Below are 13588 nucleotides of genomic sequence, written 5' to 3' on the forward strand. Positions count from 1 at the left end.
TTCCCTCTTGAAAGCTATATTAAATCTGCTTCTACATTGTTTCAAGCAATGCATCCTAGACCATAACAACTTGCTGTATTTTTTAAAAAATCTCATCTCCCCTCTGGTTTATTTGCCAGTTCTGTCAATCTGTGCCCCCTGGTTGCTAACATTCTGTAACCCTGGTTACTAACATAGTCACATCATGACTAACATTCCTGGCAGTAGAAACCCTTTCACCCTTTTTGCTCATCAAAACCCCACATCATTTGGAACATCGCCTTGTAACTACCTCTTCTCTAAGGAGAATAATCAGAACTTGTTGAGGATCTCTACATAAGCAGCCCGGTAGCACAGTGGTTAGCACAATTGCTTCACAGCTCCAGGGTCCCAGGTTCGATTCACGGCTTGGGTCACTGTCTGTGCAGAGTCTGCACGTTCTCCCCGTGTCTGAGTGGGTTTCCTCCGGGTGCTCTGGTTTCCTCCCACAGTCCAAAGATGTGCAGGTTAGGTGGATTAGCCATGCAATATTGTCCTTAGTGTCCAAAACAGTTATGTGGGGTTACTGGGTTATGGGGATGGGGAAGGCTTAAGTAGGGTGCTCTTTCCAAGGGCCGGTGCAGACTCGATGGGCCAAATGGCCTCCTTCTGCACTGTAAATTCTATGATTTTATAATTGAAGTCCATCATCCCTGGTACTTTTCTAAGAACTTTCCTCTGAAATCCTTCTTGAAGTATCGTGCCCAGAATTGCATATTATACTCTAACTGAGGCCTAACAATTTGCTAATAAAGATTGAGCATAACTCCTATGCTCAATCTTTATTTGATCATAGGATTCTATGGCTTTATTCATAAAGCTTAGGGTCCAATATTCTCTATTTAACAGCCTGATCAACTAATCCTGCTATCCTAAAATATTTGTTTAATTAAACCTCCAGGTCTCGCTGTTCCTGCATCCCATTTAAAATGGCACGCTCTAGTTTATATTGCCTTACATTTTGAAAGGAAAAATTAATAATTTCACATTTCTCTGCTGTAAATTTTATCTGCATATGTCTGCCATTTCTCCAGCCTTTCTATGTCCTTGTGAAGACTGCTACTATCCTCCTCCCCATTTAATAAAGTCCCAAGTGTTTTTTGTTTCATCTGCACCTTTTGGAAATATGCCCTTTATAACCAAATCCAGGTTTTTAATATATATTTTTAAAAGTGGTCTATGACCCTAGGGGACACAACTGCAAACTTCCCTCTAGTTGTTTTTCTGTTTCTTAGCCAATGTTGTATCCACATGCCCCGTTTAACCCCATGGGATTCAATTTTGGTTACAAATGTATTGTGTGGCAATTGAGTGTGTCGCAGATTATTGTCCCTAAAAGTTTCCCCACACCTACAGTTATTGAGTCTATATTTTCCTCTTTTTTTCTTCTTCAACGGTGGTGTAACATTTAAAGCCATCTTTGGTCCCATTCCAAATCCAAGGAGGATTTTAGCAATGTGACTAGAGCCTCTGCCATTTCCACCCTTGGGTCCCATGGAAACATGGGATTGTTGTAACCTTTCTACTTTGAATACTGCCAACCTTTTAGATACTTCCTCTTTCGTTACCTCTTTATTCTTAGACTATCTTTGCCAAAGGGCCCTATGTTACACGTGAGCCTAAACTGTGAGTGCAAATACATTACGAGAGAACAAAGGGACTTGCAACCGAACCTTATCAAATCCTCAAACAACATCAGAGGAGTCTTAGAATTTAAATTGCAGAAGGAGGCCATTTGGCCCATCGAGTCTGCACCGGCCCTTAGGAAAGAGCACCCCACTTAAGACTACACCTCCACCCTATTCCCATAACCCAGCAACACTACCCAACCTTTTTGACACCAAGGGCAATTTATAATCGCCAATCCACCCAATCTGCACATTTTTGGACTGTGGGAGGAAACCCACGCGCACACGGGGAGAATGTGCAGACTCCACACAGTGACCCAAGCCGGGAATCGGACCTGGGTCCATGAAGCAACTGTGCCAAACATTGTGCTGCTCCATTGCAAAGGGATCTGGAGTCTGGGCTCTGATTATTACTTATTTAACTCTCCTAGCTTGAGACCAATAACATCTGTTCATGCCTCCTATAGCTCTGGTTTCACTGCCTTATCTGAGACCTGCTAACTCAACAGGGACCACGGGCTGAACCTAAACCTTTCCTGGTCTGTGGATTAGTGCCACAATGTGATGCACACTGAGCTATTTTCAAAATCCTCATGATATCTAACTATCTTTTTGTCCTCGCAGCATGATATTGAAGCAGTTGATCCACGGGGTCGGACGCCATTGCATCTCGCTGTATCACTTGGACACTTGGAGTGTGTCAACATGCTGCTTCGAAACAATGCCTCTGTCGACAAGGAGAATGCCAAGGGATGGACAGGTCAGAAATGCTTACAAATAATCTTTATTATTGTCACAAGTAGGCTTATATTAACACTGCAATGAAGTTACTATGAAAATTCCCAGTTGCCACATTCCTGCGCCTGTTCGGGTACACAGAGGAAGAATTCGGAATGTCCAATTCACCTAACAGCACGTCTTTCAGGACTTGTGGAAGGAACCTGGAGCACCCGGAGGAAACCCAGGCAGACACGTGCAGACTCCACACAGACAGTGACCCAAGCAGTAATCAAACCTGGGACCTTGGCACTGTGAAGCAACAGTGCTAACCATTTAGCTACCATGCCAAGGGAATAGATAGGATAGATGCAGGCAGGTTGTTTTCACTGGCGGGTGACAGCAGAACTAGGGGACATAGCCTCAAAATAAGAGGAAGTAGATTTAGGACTGAGTTTAGGAGGAACTTCTTCACCCAAAGGGTTGTGAATCTATGGAATTCCTTGCCCAGTGAAGCAGTTGAGGCTCCTTCATTACATGTTTTTAAGGTAAAGATAGATAGTTTTTTGAAGAATAAAGGGATTAAGGGTTATGGTGTTCGGGCCGGAAAGTGGAGCTGAGTCCACAAAAGATCAGCCATGATCTAATTGAATGGCGGAGCAGGCTCGAGGGGCCAGATGGCCTACTCCTGCTCCTAGTTCTTATGTTCTTATGTTCTTATGCCGCCCTCAAGTCCACATAGGCTCTGAACCAAAGACTATGTTGGGCATGTGGGGAGAGCCTCTGAGGAGGAAGCACCATGTTCACAAGAAAGAAGAGGAGGCAAGCCTGGCAAAGGCCTAGAAAGAGTCAGGGAATTCATATTTTTTAAATTTCAGCCCATTACCTCTATATGGTGTTCTGCTTTTCCCTTCTTTCTGTCTATATTTTTTTTGCCTCGCATCCTGTGAGGAAGTGCTCAGCCTTCTACATAACAGGAAAGGCTGAAACTTGTCATGTGAGGAACTAAACATGTTACACCACATCCTAACAGGTTGTGGTTGGGTGGCAGTACAGCAATAAAACAAACAGCCCAAAAGACACACATTAATTCTCACAGAAAAGCAATATTTTCCAAAAGAATATTAACTCAGCAGCCTAGCTAAGCAGGCCTGAATCTAGGTGTTTCTTAGCAGGCAATTGGCTCGCGTCTCTGGGTTTTCCAGCAGACGTATTGTTTTTGATCTTAATGGCTTTTAGGCATTATGAAGGGGAAGAACTGGTTGGCTCACCAGGACTGACTGATTTTTTTCACTTTATTACCCCCTTTTTAACGGAGAGTCTGTGACAACCCATTTGCTAAGAGTTGCATAGGGCTGCACGGTGGCACAGTGGTTAGCACTGCTGCCTCACCGTGCCGAGGACCTAGGTTCATCCAAGCCCAGTTTACTGTCTGTGTGGAGTTTGCTCAATCCCCCTGTGTCTCGTGGGTCTCACCCCCACAACCCAAAGATGTGTAGGGTAGGTGAATTGGCCATGCTAAATTGCCGCTTAATTGTGTGTTTTGTGGTGGGGGAGGGGGGGGGGGAGAGAATTGGGCACCTTAAAAAAGGAAGAATTGCATGAGCGGCAGTGCCTTGCCAAATACAACTACCTTCTGTACCTTCAATGTAAAAAAACATTCCAAATTCTTTTGTGGCGAGGGAGAAAATAAAATAGATGAAAGGAGGTCATCAAATGGGTACAGAACCATGGTGGGAGAGTTAGCAGAGGGGGCATGGTGGAAAAGCTGAGTTTTTGAGAGTACAGAGAGCGATTTGAGGAAGTGCTAAGTGGCACAAGGTTCTACCAGCAGCAGGGGAATTAAAGGGATAGGAAGTTCTCAAAATCTTGACATTGGAAGAACCCAGGGTCTATTTGGCTGGAGAAAGCTGTGGAGTTTGGTAGGACAAGGACCAGGAGGGATTTGAACATGAGCATTTTAAATTCATTGTTTTAGGCAACAGGGGTGCTAGTAGATATTAGCGAGAATGGGTGATGGGCAAATAGCACTTGGTCTGGCACAGGATATGGTTAAGTGAGTTTAGGATGAGCGGCACCGTGATGTATTGGTTAGCACTGCTGCCTCACAGCTCTGAAGACCGGGTTTGATCCCAGCCCCGGGTCACTGTCCGTGTGGAGTTTGCACATTCTCCCTCCCTGTGTCTGCGTGGGTCTCACCCCCACAACCCAAAAATGTGCAGGTTAGGTGGATTGGTCATGCTAAATTGCCCCTTAATTGGAAAAAAAATAATTGGGTACTCAATTAATCTTAAAACATTTTTAAAAAAGGTGAGTTTAGGATCATTTAGAGTTTGTGTGAGGCGTCAGCAAGGTCTACATTGGCGAAATCTAATCAAAAATGTTTCAAGGGCTGAGGTAGGGATGGAGCGGGATGATATTGTGGAAGTAGAATTAACCAGTCTTCATGATGGATAGGTGTAGGGTTTAAACTTGGATGAAAGTTGAATAGCAGGTCGGATGATCAGGTCAAATGAGTTGAGAGGATTTGGGTAGCGAAGAAGCAGTATTAAGGCAGCAGTTGAAAAGTTTGGGAATTACCTACAATCCATATTGCTTGGATCAAGTTCCTGTTTCTCTTCCCCTTACACTTTGTTCTGAAGATGTTGGGGTAGATTATTGACTTGACATCCTGACATAAAAATGGCATTGTTGATCAGCCACCGCCTTCTCATTTTGATTCAAAGTGGATGAGCCCAGTTCTGTCCGGCAGGAATGAGTGGGAATTGCTTAAGAGGTCACCCATTTAAGTCAGAACTGAGGACGACTTCTCTCACAGGGTCGAGAGTTCTTTACCGCAGAGGCTGGGTCATTAGTTCATGTCTGAGATAAACAGATTTTTAATCAGTACTGAAACAAGTGATATGAGGACAGGGTGGGAAAGTGGAGTTGAGGATTATGATGTCAGATCAGTCATGATCTAATTGAATGGCTGAGCAGACCCGATGGGCCGAATGGCCTACTTCTGCTCCTACATCTTATGGTCCTATTATGGAATCCTAGTTGACTCTGTTCCCTAACCCAAGGGCACTGAGCCCGATTGTAGCGCACCAACCTCTGCCTCAGTTGCAACGAACTATCTTGGTGCTGACCGGATATGAGGAAGATTTGTAAAGGATGTCACATTAGCGTAAAACTCTTGGTCTTTCTTCTTCTTGTCTGCAGAACTTCCACCAGTCCTCAAACCTATGGATTTCTGTGATTCCCTAGTTCTGATACTTGCACATCCTTGATTTTCAATTGCTCCATCATCCACAGCTGTGCCTTCAGCTTTAACAAATCTTTTATTCGTTTGTCCTACCGTTTCTTTGTGGTTCAAGCATCGTAACCATAAGTAAGATGCTTTACTGTATTGAAGATGCTACGTAAATGCAAATTGTTTTAGACACCATGGATGGCAATAGGTACAAACCTTGTCTATCATTTCTTGTGTCAGAGGATCTTGTAAGCACATTCTCAATTGCTAATAATTGGTTTAACACTTCATCCTCGTCAGTTCTACAAGAGGCAGCCAGCACTGGAGATCCTGAGCTGTTGGAAAAAGTTCTTCAGTATCGAGATTACAATCGAATAAATTCACAACTGAATGGAGTTCCAGAACTCCTCAACAGGATACAGAAGGTAAAGACTGCTCTTGCATTGAAGCTTCAGCATCATAAGTGTACATTTTCAGAGATGATAAAGGTCACTCAACCAAGATATATCATTTTAACTGTGATCCTGTATTCCAAATTAAATTTGGAACATGAATCTGTTCAGAATTTAATCTCAACTACTGAGATGTCAGTCTGGCACTTTCTGGGGATTTTCCTGATTTGTCTGGCTCAACTCCAGTTTATGTCATAAGAAACATTGCAGAATAAAATAATTGTAACTCTGTATTTAGCAACAATGCTGTTTAGTTTCCACCCTATCTTTGCAATACTAAACTCGTGCATTGTGTTTCCTCGTCGATCGTTCCCAGTTTGGATTAATTGAGTCCTCTGAATCTAGCACACTGACTCGAAGCACTCAGTCTAGGATTGCCCTTATTGCCTTTCTACACTTCGCTCGGAAACCTATCTGTCTGTTCATAAGCAATATTGCTTATGAAAGATGGATATCACTTGTCAAGGCTTCTTCGTCACTACCTCCCAAATCTGCGACCTCAATTGCAAAAGGCAACGGGTCCTTGGGAACACCACCTGCAGACCACAGGCTGTTTGTCTCACATCCTTTAAAAGGTATCTAAATGAGCACTTAACGTGTCATAACATTCAAGGCTATGGGCCAAGTGCTGGCAAAAATGGGATTCGGTAGGTTAGGTGTTTTTCATGCGTCGGTGCAGACTCGATGGGCCAATGGGCCTCTTCTGCAATGTATTTTTTTTTACATAGAACCTACAGTGCAGAAGGAGGCCATTTGGCCCATCGAGTCTGCACCGACCCACTTAAGCCTTCATTCCCCCCCCCCCCCCCCCCCCCCCCCCCCCACCACCCCCCACCACCACCCAATAACCCCTCCTAACCTTATTTAGGACACAAAGGGCAATTTATCATGGCCAGTCCACCTAACCTGCACGTCTTTGGACTGTGGGAGGAAACGGAGCACCCGGAGGAAACCCACGCAGACATGGGGAGAGCGTGCAGACTCTGCACAGACAATGGCCCAGCGGGGAATCGATCCTGGGATCCTGGCGCTGTGAAGCCACAGTGCTAACCACTGTGCTACCATGCTGCCCAATTCTGATTCTGAATTCTGATTCTGATTGTGATTCTGAACTCCTGCTCAATCTAACCTAGGAAGACTTCATGCCACAATAGATAAATTAGTCAATTCCTCAGCAATAATGTCCCTCACTTCCTGACTTACTATTTTCTTCCCTTTCAAAAAAAAAATCTATGTACTTAAAAATAACTGAGAATAGGATAAAGGGCTCAATGAACTTTGGCACTCTATTGGCTCAATCTTGCCTCTTAGTTGGTTCCCTTGACGATCTCTCAGCAGTTACCACTTAAGTAAAAGATTGCTTTTTAATCTGCTGAATATTATGTTAAATTGTAATATTAACTAGTTCAGGCCTCTTAGATGTTAAATTCCCGACATGAGGACTCAATTTTTTAAATTTTAATACACCTTTTTAATTTTAATACGTCTGCATTCCTTCATACATGATGCGCCTAACCCCCACCCATTTAAAACATTTTCTTAACAGACTTCTGATTTCTACGTGGAGATGAAATGGGAGTTTACCAGCTGGAGTAAGTGTTCCTTGTTTTTAAATGAATTAACTCTCTATGTCAAAATTAACACTGATTCTATTACAGGTTCTTTAATTACTTGCTTTAAGCTAATGCTGTCCTAATAGTCAGCTACTTAGCTGATGTGCTGTTTGAAGCAACTATCGTCCCTATGGCCTTTTTTATAATGGGAGGGCACCTGGATTCTTGCCATGACAGTGGCATAGCTCAGATTATGAGGTTATTGTGGGCTTTATGAGCATGGACCCATCTCCTACTGTTGGAGCTTCCAAGATAAACAAAAACATTGTATGTATTTCTAGAAGCAATCTGATCTTTCCCTTCCCTGCCACTAGGTGGACTTTCTTTCAGCCAAGAACATAGAACAGTACAGCACAGAACAGGCCCTTCGGCCCTCGATGTTGTGAGAAAGTGGGCAAACCCCCTCAACCTATGCTTCTACCTGTGCTGAGTGCAAAGAGATGCAATAGAATGAACGTTCACTTCTGCTCGGGTATTGCCTCAGACAGATAATTGGTTTATTAAAAAAATGATCATGTCCGCATCTGCTAAATTATGGCTATGCAAGTGATCGTAATGGGGTGGCACGGTGGTACAGTGGTTAGCTGTTGCCTCACAGTGCCAGGGACCCGGGTTCAATTCCGGCCTTGGGCAAGTGTCTGTGGAGTTTGCACTTCCTCCCCGTCTTTGCGTGTGCTTCCTCCGTGTGCCCTGGTTTTCTCCCACAGTCGAAAGATGAGCAGGTTAGGTGGATTGGGTGGGGGAGTGGGCCAAGAAAGGGTGCTCTTTCAGAGGGTTGGTGCAGGTTCTCTGGTCTGAATGGCCTCCTTCTGCACTGTAGAGATTCTATGATTCTAATATCTATAACTATTATAAGATCATTAAAATAAATTACGAACATTCCAATAAACAAAAAAATTACAATGTCCAGAATTGTCTCGTCGTTCACGCCACACGGTCTTCTGGTCCCGCCAGAGCCGCACCCCTTTCCCGGTGGCGACTAGAAGATCCCACCGCCAGCCAGTGGCGGGTTGCGTGGAAAATCCCGGCCAGAGTGTTGCAAAATACAAGTCTCCTTAATTTACAGAATAAAAATGAAACGGTCTCATGCACACTGCATTTTATACATAGATCACATGTTGGCAGGTTGAATTAAACCCTCTTGTCATTTACATACTATTTATGAGGTTTATAAAGTAGGCCTAATTGAAATTGGGAGGTTTCCAAATGTCATGTTGCCCAATGCTGTGATGCATTGGAACGAGAGCTTGTATGTACACAACACTTTTAACATAGTAAAACATCCCAAGGTGCTGAACATAAGATATCAATGAAGCTGGGAAAAGGATCGACACGGTGATAATTTGATTGGATCCAGTAAGAATCTATTATTTGGCTAATGAAGCTGGGCTCAACTGGTATCGCTTCCTCCACTGAGTCTCCCAGTCACGCAATGTACTGGTGGTTAGGATCACCCCTATTGCCTTTTGGTTTTAGTTTCAAGTCTACTTCTGAACTCCCAAGAACATCTGAATACCTTCTGATGTGAAAGAATCCATACAAGTACCCCTAAAACAGTTGCCAAGACCAAGTAGATTTAAATAACACAAAACCCTATCTAAGGAACAGTCATTGTCAATCATGCTTATAACTAAAGCAATCCTACAACTTGCATTATGTGGATGAAATGAAAATGAAATGAAATGAAAAGAAAATTGCTTATTGTCACGAGTAGGCTTCAATGAAGTTACTGTGAAAAGATTGCTTCCACTCTAAAGCATCTAACCTTGAAGATGACTGACGGAGCCTTTTGATGATTGCATTAATTTAGGTTGGTGACATAATTTGACTGTAGTTACCTCTTAAACATTTTGCATGGATTGGGGGGGGGGGGACATGGAGCTGGATTCACCTCCGCTTGTCGCCAGTAGTGGAGTTCCTGGTTGGGGGGGGGGGGGGGGGCGGTGGCGGGTGGCACTGATCCGTTTCCGTTGCTTCTGGTTCCCCGCTCCCATGCCGGCGGGAGGATTAAGATCCATTTGCATCATATTCTCTGAGCCCTTGTGACTTTCCAGCCCTCTGGGCCGGAAATCCTGTGGGCACAAATTGGTGCAGGTCCTGGCAAGTGTGTACCTGACTTGGTGGATCCCGCGGTGGGCCAAGGGTGTAACTCTTTAAGGGCGTTGCACCCCAAGTCCATCGGAGAGCCACCCCTCCCACACAATGCAAGACCTGCCCACCCCCAGCAGAGACCCCCTAATTCAAGAAACGCCCCCGTCCATGACTCCCTAAATAAAGAGCTCCCACACAGACCCCTGTCTGGAAGGCCCCCCCAAGAAGAGAGACCCCTGTATGGGACCCCACCCCAGAAGAGAAACCCTGGTTGACAGCTTCCATACCCACCCAGCTGTCAGCATTGTTCCATTCATCTTCATGGTTGAGTGACTTTAAAGTGGTCAGCTGAAACTAACCCCAATGCTTATAAACATCAAGCTTTGATTGACAACTCCTGGACCACATCAAACAGAGTTGTGATTTTTGTTACTTTCACTAATATGGCTGAGGATTGGGAATCACTTCCTGATTTGTTACCTCATCAAGGGTCTGCCGTCAATTCATTGAGATCCTGCTGTATGATCTGTCCTCTATCCTGACTGGTTCGGGAGGTAGGGGTCGGACAAGGAGTGTCCATGATCCCGGTCCCTGGCAAGAAGTGGGAAGTGAGTTGCCAATTGAGTTTGAAAATTGGCTGCCCTGTAATCTTGATCTGGAGGCTAGGCGTATCAGGTTCGGTAGAACGCATGTATGTATCCGGACTTCAAGGCCCAGGGTCAGTTGGGCCCCTGACCACTGGTTTAGCACACTGGGCTAAATCGCTGGCTTTTAAAGCAGACCAAGGCAGGCCAGCAGCACGGTTCAATTCCTCCCCGAACAGGCGGCAGAATGTGGCGACTAGGGGCTTTTCACCGTAACTTCATTGAAGCCTACTCGTGACAATAAGCGATTTTCATTTCATTTCATTTTCATTTCATATTGACTGTACTCTATGCTCATTCTAAGAGGTTGGAGGTGGCTAATCGTCCCCCTCCCCAACACCTGACCGGGCCCGAGGCTGTGGATCCCTTGGCATCTGTGCAGCAGCATGATGGAAGTGAAGGTGCTTAATTCATTGGTATCCTTGAGAGATCCTCAGGAGTGTTTGATAATCCTGTCATGGCTTTGGCCTTTTTGCGCAATATTCGTGTCCTGCAAATCTTCAATAATCTTGGACATTACTCCCTTGTGATAATGTTGTTGATTATTTATTATCTTTTCTCCTGCAAGAGTGTGCGATGTGTGAGCACGAGGGCGAGAGTCGCCTCTTAGCCTGTTGTGGCAAAATCATGTTGAGTTGATTATGTGAAATGTGGTTTGTGCACACTTTTACTCTTTTTAAAAAAAATTATGTGCTGTAATTCTTGCAGTTCTGGGAAGTGAGTGCTCTTTGGACACCCCTTATCTCATTTATAATGAAGATGGGTGGAGCCTCGACAGGGGGTGGGTGGTTGGTTGGTGTGCAGTTGGGTGGTAGGGTTAGTTAAATCCTCACTGAGATTGAGCATAGTCCCCCAGTTAGTGCTAATCATATCAAGTCTTTATTTTGTGTTTTGTTATTTTGAATTTAAGAATTTGTGCTTGTCTCCTTTTGACGGCCCAAGCAGATTATGTATCCTGGGGAGGACTGGGTTTCTTATGACTTTTCCTTGGTATTGAAATGTTTTCCTTAGAGCTTTTAGAATGGGAGAAATTGAGTGGTGGTGCTTGCCGAGGTTGGTTTGGTCAATCCTTGATTGATTTATGTGCAGCACTGTGGCACAGTGGTTAGCATTGCTGCCTCACGGCGCTGAGGTCCCAAATTGGATCCCAGCTCTGGTCACTGTCCGTGTGGAGCATTCTCCCCGTGTTTGCATGGGTTTCGCCCCCACAACCCAAAGATGGGCAGGGTAGGTGGATTGGCCACGCTAAATTGCCCCTTAATTGTAAAACATGAATTGGGTACTCTACATTTATAAAACAAAATCCTTGATTGATTTATTGAAGAGGGAGACTGTTTGCCATTCCTCTACATTGTTGGAGCCCTTCCCTTGTGCGGGGGTGGGTTTGATGGGGGAATTAGGTCCCCCTCCTCCAAGTGGTTTATCTCCTCTTAAGAGGTTTACAAGAGTGTTGCAGGGCTAGAAAAGTGTAGCTACGAGGAGAGATTGGACAAGATGGGATTATTTTCCTTGGAACAAAGAAGGCTGAGGGGTGATTTAATTGAGTTGTACAAAATGATGAGGAGAATCAATGGGGTGGACAGGATAAAGTTGTTTCCCTTGGTGGAGAATTCTAGAACCAGGGGACAGAGATTCAAGATAAATGGCAGAAGGTGTAGAGGGGACATGAGGAAGAACTTTTTTATGCAGAGGGTAATGGGAATCTGGAATTCGCTGCCTGAGTTGGTGGTGGAGGCAGAGAGACCCTAAGAAGTACCTGGATCTGCACCTTGAGCTACAGGTCTATGGACCAGGTGCAGGAAGGTGCGATTAGAAAGGGAACCCGAGTGCCCTTGGGCTGGCATGGGCAAGATGGGCCGAATTACCTCCTTCTGTACTGTAACATTTCTATGATTCTATGGTTTTATATGGTGTCCTCCTGGTTGTGGTTGGGTTTTCCATGTGGAAGCAGTGTTTGCCTCTCTGTTGAGGCAGCGTTGTCGTTTCTCTAAATATCCTTCTTGTGATGACGTGCAGTGTGGTGTGGTGGCTAATATTCCTAGGTCAGCTCGGACATTCTTCCTTTGGGTTTTTTTTTTTTTGCTTCTTCTCTTCATCTGGGTGAGCAATGTGCTGTTGTAAATCCTGAGACAGTCCGGTGGTCTATTGGAGTTTCCCTTAGTGTACCGAGGCGGGGGCGGGAGGGGGGATTCGACCCCCATCCCTGGGGAATCCAATTATTGAGTATTGACGATTCTTCATCGATAGGGTCTCCCTGGCTAGAGCTGGGGAAATTACGGGCTCATGGTGTTGTCTTGATTTGTTTTTTATCCTATGATCTACACTTGGTAGTTCTAGTTCTCCTTTTTGTTTTCTTGGGAGGTGTTGATTGCATTGATCATAATTTGATCATGTTTTGCTGATCCTCCCTGTATAAATGTGTGGTACGCTATTGGTTCTTTTCTGGGCTTCAGACTGGGGTTATATTGCATTGCGCGATATATAGGTAACACCCCTTTAGAGCTGATGTTCTCACGATTGGTTCCTGCATGGGTGCAGCTGGGTCTGGTGTCCGAGAAGAGAAAGTTGCGGTGTGTCATTGGTGCCCCTGGTGCTGCTGGAATAGAGGGCGATGTATATTAGTGCACGCCCGAACATGGCATGGAAAATGTATCCTGAACGCTCGTGGTAATTGGGAGCATTCACTGTGGGTAGGTGTGCACCGTTTTACCACATTTTCATGGTCCTTTCCTGTTTCTCCCTTGTTCTCCGGTTAGCATTATAGAGGCACAAGTTATGTCTAATGATTGTATCGAGCTGGTTATACTGCTGTTCTCCTGGTCCCCCTCTGTATTCATGTATACACAGACTTTTTGTTGCTTGCTGTGCCCTATCATTCTTGTGGTTTTGTTGCGTTATTTGTAAAAAATATAAAACTTTAATAAACATACTTTTTAAGAAAACTTCTCGTGTATTGTGACTCATGTAAAAAGTTAGCCCCCAAAATTTAAAATAATATTTTCACTACGAGCGCACGTTCATGATGACTAAGGCGCCATTTAACCAAATGGGAACGATGTCCCATAGAGAGCACGTTTAGCCACGTGTTTCCCAGCGCTCGCAGCACCGAGAAACACAACGCTATCCAACGTGACTCCGGTCAGATATGGGGTCTCAGCAGGAAATGTGCAGCCGAGGCCGCACTTAACTC

General features: G+C 44.7%; 1 protein-coding gene across 2 annotated transcripts in view; it reads left to right on the forward strand.

Annotated features, from left to right (window-relative positions):
• Positions 1–13588, forward strand: part of ankrd13a (ankyrin repeat domain 13A) — a 71999-nt gene that overhangs the window by 8259 nt on the left and 50152 nt on the right. For both annotated transcript variants that reach the window (XM_038818490.1, XM_038818398.1), the window contains exons 2-4: positions 2271–2406; positions 5899–6023; positions 7597–7642. In XM_038818490.1, the coding sequence (XP_038674418.1) occupies positions 2271–2406; positions 5899–6023; positions 7597–7642 (307 nt within the window). The remainder of the gene's footprint in view (positions 1–2270; positions 2407–5898; positions 6024–7596; positions 7643–13588) is intronic.

This window comes from Scyliorhinus canicula, chromosome 1 (assembly GCF_902713615.1).
Source record: "Scyliorhinus canicula chromosome 1, sScyCan1.1, whole genome shotgun sequence".
In the NCBI taxonomy this organism is placed as follows: Eukaryota; Metazoa; Chordata; class Chondrichthyes; order Carcharhiniformes; family Scyliorhinidae; genus Scyliorhinus; species Scyliorhinus canicula.